The following is a 7500-nucleotide window of genomic DNA, read 5'->3' as shown; positions in this document are numbered from 1 at the left end:
CCTGTATATATACAGGATATATACAATAGGACTTCCCTGGAGTGAAAGCTTCGGGATCAAAATTCATTACAGAGAGGTCGCTTAGTTCCACTCAAAGCAGGACCGTATCTAACGTACTCTAATTTTATAATTATCTCTAATCTTTATCATGTTTGAAAATATAGTTTAAAACGTAAATGTATTTTTTATATACTGGCAAATGTTGAAATTTAATTAAAATATTAACTATCTACATAACAAGCTATCATAATTCGATATTATTATGTTGCCATAATGATAAATATAATTCGTCATTGTGATAAAATAACGAATAATTCGTCGTGATGACAAAATACTATTAGGTGCTTGAATTAATTCTCGCTGTTGACTAATAGATATTAGTAGATGTGCTATTTCAACATGGCCGAAAGTGACTGTTGATGTATATGAAAATACTGTCAATAGGCTTTAATAATCAGTGTGTGACATTAGATCATAGTGCAAAGAATTTTTTATTGCATTGAAGATGTCGGGTTTCATACCAAAAAAAGAGCATTTGCGGGAAGCATTACTTTTCTGCTTTCATCTCAAGAAATCTGTTACTGAAGATTATCGTTTACTAGTAAAGGCTTATGGAGAGCATGTTCTATCTGAAATAACTTGCAGAGATTGGTTTAGACGATTCAAAGACAACGATTTTGACGTGAATGACAAAGAGCGCCCTGGTCAGCCGAAAAAGTTTGAAGATGTAGAATTGGAGATATTACTGAAGAAGATTCATGTCAGACGCTCAAAGGATTGTCGGAAACACTAAATGTCGATGTCAACCGTTAACAAATGTTTAAAAGCATTGGGAATGATCCAGAAGCTAGGAAACTGGGTCCTATATGAATTGAGGGAAAGAGACATTGCGAAACGTTTAACCATTTGTAAATTGCTGCTTCAAAGACAAAAACGGAAGTCGTTTTTGCATCGAATTGTGACTGGCGATGAAAAATGGATTCTTTACGACAATTCTAAACGCAAGAAATCATGGGTGCGTCCCGGCGAACCATCAACATCAATGCCAAAACAGGATATTCGTGGAAAGGGGGTCATGCTGTGCATTTGGTGGGATCAAGTCGATGTAGTGTATTATGAGCTGCTGCAACAGAGCCAAACCATCAATGCTGAACGCTACCGACGACAATTACTCAATTTGAATCGAGCACTCAAAAAAAAAAACGTCCGCAATACGCCAAAAGACATGACAAAATGATTCTTCTCCATGACAATGCTATACCACATGTTGCAATATCAGAAAGAAATCTTGGAGGAACTTGGATGGAATGTCTTACTCCACCTGCTCTGTTCACCAGACGTTGCTTTTTCAGATTACCATTTGTTTCGATCGATGCAGCATGGCCTTTCTGAGCAGTACTTCAGTTCTTTCGTAGATATCACGACGAATGGCTCGATGATTGCATCGCCTGGAAAGAACTTGAATTTGTCTACCGTGGAATCCATATGTTACTCGAAAAGTGGAAAAAGGTTGTAGCTTTCGAAGGACAATACTTTGAATAAGATATAATGCATCGTTCTTTTGAAATAAATATGAGTTTTTGTAGCAAACACAGCGAGAATTAATTTAAGCACTTAATAGATCAAGTTATGATAGCTTACTACGTAGTTAGTTAACACGTTACACCAAGTGTAACCGTTTGTTAAAAAGTAAAGAAATAAACACAAGGACATATATTTATTATGAGAATATACACATCACTCGGCAGTAAAACCAGGTTTAGATCTAAGACTCTTCATTAAATCCGGAGATTATGTTCCACTTGGCTCTGGCAACGATACGAATGCCGAAGTCTACGGGTCTGAATGGGCGATTGTATTACGCATCGCATTGCGCAAACGATTTTCGCTAGATAGGTTAGAAAATTCATTACAGGGAGGTCCACTCGAGAGAAGTTTCATTCAAGAGAGGTCCATTCGAGAGAGGTCCTACTGTATATATATAATAAGCATTTTTTGTTAATATTATTCTTTTCTACAACATTTTGTTTTAATATTATATGATAAATGAACTATATGGAAAAATCAATTTTGGAAGTCCTCTATTTCCTTTCAGAATTTATCGTTCTAATTTTTTAATATCCTATATATGCATGTATGTATGGCATGTGTATATATGACATATATATATATATATATATATATATGATGAAACGATGAAATAGGTTAAGTTCTTTTTAACAGTGATAACCTGAGCACAAAGCGAAGATGCGTAATTCAAATTAACACTGGACATCAATTATATAAAATCTATGTTATCAGTTTGCACTCAATAATGTAAATAAAATATAATACTGCTATTATATTTCATTTATATTGTTGAATGCGAAATTATAGATATAATATAACTGGTGTATACTAACTGGGCAATATAATATACTCGGTGTTGACTGAGAAGTATCTCTTATAAATATCGGATGAAAGACAAAATGTTTGGGAAATGTTTGCGACAAATACCTTTCATGTCGCTGTATCTCTTTCACCGATGAAGTGACCGTACCTTCTCATAAATAATCAGTCAAAATAAACTCGTTGATTTTGTGCTCATTGAATAATTCTTTGCGTCAATATTTTCTGTTACCACAGAGAAGAAGAAAAAGCAGCCGTGAATATTGGCAATCGTCGTTATTTACATAGAATTTCTCAAAATTTTTTTATATATACAGCTGATGTTTCTATCAGAATATCTAAATTTATCCTAGAATTGCTTATTTTACTGTGATATCAATTTGTAATTTTATTTTTATTCTAAAATATGGGGTCCCTGTCTAGAATTTAAACAAAAATATAAATGTGGAAACTTGAGTTTTCTAGTGAATAAAATCGATATATTTTAAAATAAGGAGAATTCCATTTTCATATCAATTATTGAATAGAAATAGATAGAAATATAGAAATAGATAATAAAGAATTTAGAAATAATAAAAAAATAAAAATTTAGAATAATAAAAAAATAAAAGAAATAATAGATAATGAAAATAGATAATAAAAAGTGCCAAAAATATTAAAACCCATGTATTTATATTATTCGTATATTCATATTTAAAAAGTACGAATACTTAGTATTTTNATGTTAATGTTATCTGGGATTGCACTTTTAACCTAAACCTATATAGATTTTTTCGGGAGTGCGTAATCTGATATTTGAGGTTTCAAATGTTTCGTTGATTTCTAATATATAAAACAAAAACTGTAATAAATCTTCGGAAAAATATTTGGAGTGCAAACGAAATCTGTTCAGATTTCTCATTTGAGAAATTATGCATTTTTCAACTAGAACCCATAATTTCTTTAGAAAATCGAATTAGATTCTAATTAAATACTAAGCCATTTTCTAGAGGATGTTTCACTTGTTTTATTCATTTCTAATATAAAGTAAAAACTAGAAAAAATTTTTAGTTGGAAAGCGCAAATAGGATTTGCGCAGGCTTATTATTTGAGAAACTATTGTTTGAGGAACTATCAGGAGGAATTGGATTGTATATATATTCCAATTGAATCTTAAAAAAATTATCCATATATAGTAAAAAATCTTACGTTAAGAACGACACATTGAAATTTTATGTTACTTTACTATGGGAAATATGTTAAAAAGGACACAAATATAATGTTATTAATGTATAGTATAATATAATGTTAAATTAATACATTTACCTTGCCAAAAATGTTGACCACCATAGTTGTCTAGCATGTTGACAAGGATAAATATGTTAATTTAAAATGATATTTGTGTACCTTTTAACACATTCCTCGTGTTAAATTAATAGAAAATTTCAGTGGACTATTTTTAACAGAATTCTTTTTATTGCGAAACTTTTCCCGATAACCTTGGGGTTCCTCAGCCATAATTGTGCCGAGTGCTCGAATCTCAGATACAACATAATCGGTACCTCAGGTACAACGATTATCGGGATGAATTCGACGATTCGAATAGGACGCAATCTTCTTCCGGCAGTTTCCGTCTTCACAGGAGAGGCTCGCGTCCATGTGGAGCGGTGCGACAATAATTTCCATTCCTGTTGCAGGTCTCGCTCGCTCTCGGTCTGGAAGCGGGCGGTTGGGGTGCGCTGGTGGAGAGGACGAGCGGCACGCACGGTGGCGGCGGCGGCGGTGGCGGCGGTGGCGGCACCCTGATCGGCGGCTTCACCGGCCTGGCCGGGTTGGCGCGTCGCTGCGGCGTCTGCCTGGCGACGTTCCCGTCGCCGTGGCTGCTGGAGCGGCACGCGTTGCTGCAGCACGCCGGCCAGACCAGCGACGACAAGCCGTTCACGTGCGAGCAGTGCGGCCAACGATATCGCTACCGGTCCGCCTACGTGAAGCATCGCGAGCAGAACCATCGAGCGCGGCTGCCGGCTGACAAGCTGTTTACGTGCGACGTGTGCGGCATGCAGTTCAGGTATCTAAAGTCCTTTAAGAAGCATCGTCTGAACCACGCGCTCGAGCGGCTGCAGCGCGCGCCCGAGCCGCAGAGCGTCGTCGTAGTCTCGGCGCCGGCCGAGCGCAGCGACCAGGTTTCGAGTACCGGCGAACCGTCCCAGGTGGAGACCGGCAGTGATACCACGACGAATCCAGGCGACGCCGAGGAGATGCGCGGCGTGTTCTCCGAGGGCGCCCGCGACGAGAGCGTCTCGGAGACCGCGAGCGTCCAGGACAACCCCGGTGACGCGGTGGAGGTACAGGTGACGGAAACGGCTGCTGGCAACGTAGTTGGCGGTGGAGGAGGTGGTGGCGGTGGCGGTACCACCAGCGAAGCCGGCGACGCAGACGACAACGCCGTCGACGACGAGCGGCACGAGCCCAGCGAGGCGATCATCGGCCTTGCGCGCGGTAACCGCGAGGCCGACCGGCGCGAGCGCCGTTTCGCCTGCCCGTTCTGCGGCAAGTGCGTGCGCTCGAAGGAGAACCTGAAGTTGCACGTGCGCAAGCACACCGGCGAACGGCCGTTCGTCTGCCTGTTCTGCGGCCGCGCTTTCGGCGGCAAGAGCGATCTGACTAGGCACCTGCGCATCCACACCGGCGAGCGGCCCTACCACTGCGAGATGTGCGGCAAGTGCTTCGCCCGCGCCGACTATCTCTCCAAGCACCTCACCACGCACATCCACCAGCGCTAACGCAATTCTACTCGGCCCGACGTTCCTCTTGCTCTGCGCGCCGCTCGGCCGACGCGCGAGTCCTCGCGACTCGAGGGTTAATCTTGAGGAATCGCGCGAACAATCGGGAATGTCGGGGCGACTCCACCGCGGCCAAATCGATACCGTCGTGGATAATTGACGAAATGTCCGACCGTAATTATTTTTCTTCGACGATCCCGTCGGAAAATATGCGATAGACCGTCAAGAAGAATCGGGAATAGTAATCTTCGGCGCTACTTCACCGGTGGAAGCGACTTTCTCTCTTCCTCTTCTTCTCTCTCTCTCTCTCTCTGGAATTTCGCGGTCCGATAGCATAACATTATATTCAGGTCTTCGATATCTTTCATTCCACCGTTCGCGATCATGAGATTATCCCTCGAGTCTCGAACACCGTCGTCTTATCTCGCGAGGAACACGAATCCACGACGGAGAAAGAGGAATCGGGGGACGAAACGGATCGCGTCCATCCATCGCCGCTGGCCCAAGACAAGACGCGTCAATTACGAGAAGAGAAGGGAGAATGTGAGCGAGACGCGCATGTCACCACCGCCGCTGCTGCTGTTGCTGCCGCAATCTACCAGCACGTCTGACGATATGCTTTCTAGGCTACGATAGTGAGACTAACTTGTGATAAGGATATGACGAAACCAAGAGGAAAACGAGAAAAAGAACGAAACCAAAGAACGCAACGACGCGGCCGGCGAAAGTCGACGGTCAAGGCTTCCTTTTGTTGTCTTCTTCGTCTTCGTGCTCCATCGAAAAGTGATATATTTGTAACGTAATAGCTACTCTCGATATACTCGATGTGTGTGTACACTCGATATGTAATATAATTCGCGATGATGCCGCGTGCGATAACGATAATTTCACTCTACGCGAGCTCCGTGCAGACGCGAACACGTCGACGAATGTGTCTTTTTCTTTTTTACGACCGAATGAAAACCGCGTCGCGCGGATCCTGCGTGGTTAGCCCGACCAAGCGACTGGACTCGAGCAAATCAGTCTCGGAGTCGACAGAATAAAAGGAACAAATTGCCATGCAAATTTCATTCTCAACATCCTCAAATCTCTCAATTCGGTCGCCGGTTTAGAATCGATCGGAATTTCAACTTTCAAATCGCTTCTTTTTAGATAGAGAGGAGATCAGGAATTCGACCTTTCTACCGCGAAAAATAACAGCGTAAGTTCTCGGTGCACGCGTGCGCCATCTGTTTAGGAGAAACCGAGACGAGTTATTGGAGAATTTTGCCATACTCACACTGGACAATTTGGATTATTATATATTGTCAGAAACGACAAAGCACGCAACTTTTTAAGATGGAAGATTCTCGATTCTCTCGATTGATTTTTGTTCGTAAGGAAAGAGGTCGAAACACGAAATAGAATTACATATCGCGGTGGAAAGGTTCGAAGAATTGAGGGTGCCATGGCACAACGACGTTTGAAGTATGTCACAAAGAGACACGTCGCGAGAGCATATAACATAAATTTTTATACTTGTTAAACCTCCATGGGCAAATTACACTTATCCAAGTTTTAGCGAGAATTAGATACCGAGTATTCGATTTGTTGATCTAGTTAGAAGTAAACGTAAAAATACGGAAATGAATGCGACATATATTGTTATATCTTTGATACCAGCAACGAATGATATCCGGAAACGAATCTGAAAGGAGTCTTTGCCTAGCTACGGACTTGGAGGCGTTACTTTCAAGTTTTCCGTCTGTCCATGAGGGGTTAAAACTATTCGACGAAAACGAGCTTTCGCAACAACAGGGTTTTCAGCAGGATTCGCGACGAACGGGATGTCGCTCATCGTCGACGACAGGATCCGTGTGAAACGACGTGTTCGACGTTGGCACCGAATCGGGAGGCGAGATGTCTCCCGGAAAGCGTTGCCGGTGCCTTCGAATTCCCGAACGAATGAATAATCCTTTCCGATGCGGATAGCAATAATAGTATCTTCCGTTTCTCCCGTACGTGTGTCAGATACCAGCGATATTTAGGTTTGTCGTCGGGAGCCGCGAAGTAGCGTCTTGTTGCACGGTCTATGTTCAGTCCTTCCAAGTTCTCTTCCTAGTCGCTATCCACTCTCTTAGTATTTATATATATGTATATACGACATACGTGACATACATACACACACACATTGGCACACAATAACGACACGCTGTCCAGCGTATGCGCGAGTGCAGAACGAGAGTGCCGGCTCATTCTCTCGGGATTGGTCTCGTAAGTAGCTTTAACTTCTGACCACTTCACAACCAAGTCCGATCGTGTCTCGTTGCGAGAGAAAGAGAGAGAGAGAGAAAGGGAGGGGGGGAGGGGG

At 42.1% G+C, this 7500-nt stretch overlaps 1 protein-coding gene across 2 annotated transcripts in view; it reads left to right on the top strand.

The window, feature by feature from the left end:
- LOC106750675 (zinc finger protein 628-like) overlaps window positions 1-7472 on the top strand; it is an 81325-nt gene extending 73853 nt beyond the window's left edge. For both annotated transcript variants that reach the window (XM_014631178.1, XM_014631177.1), the window contains exon 4: window positions 4065-7472. In XM_014631178.1, coding sequence (XP_014486664.1) covers window positions 4065-5150 — 1086 coding nt within the window. In that variant the 3' untranslated portion in view covers window positions 5151-7472. The remainder of the gene's footprint in view (window positions 1-4064) is intronic.
- The last annotated feature ends 28 nt before the right edge of the window (window positions 7473-7500 follow it).

The sequence above is a fragment of the Dinoponera quadriceps genome, unplaced genomic scaffold, assembly GCF_001313825.1.
Source record: "Dinoponera quadriceps isolate SergipeBrazil2010 unplaced genomic scaffold, ASM131382v1 scaffold5896, whole genome shotgun sequence".
NCBI lineage: Eukaryota > Metazoa > Arthropoda > Insecta > Hymenoptera > Formicidae > Dinoponera > Dinoponera quadriceps.
This window is presented reverse-complemented; position numbering and strand designations above follow the sequence as displayed.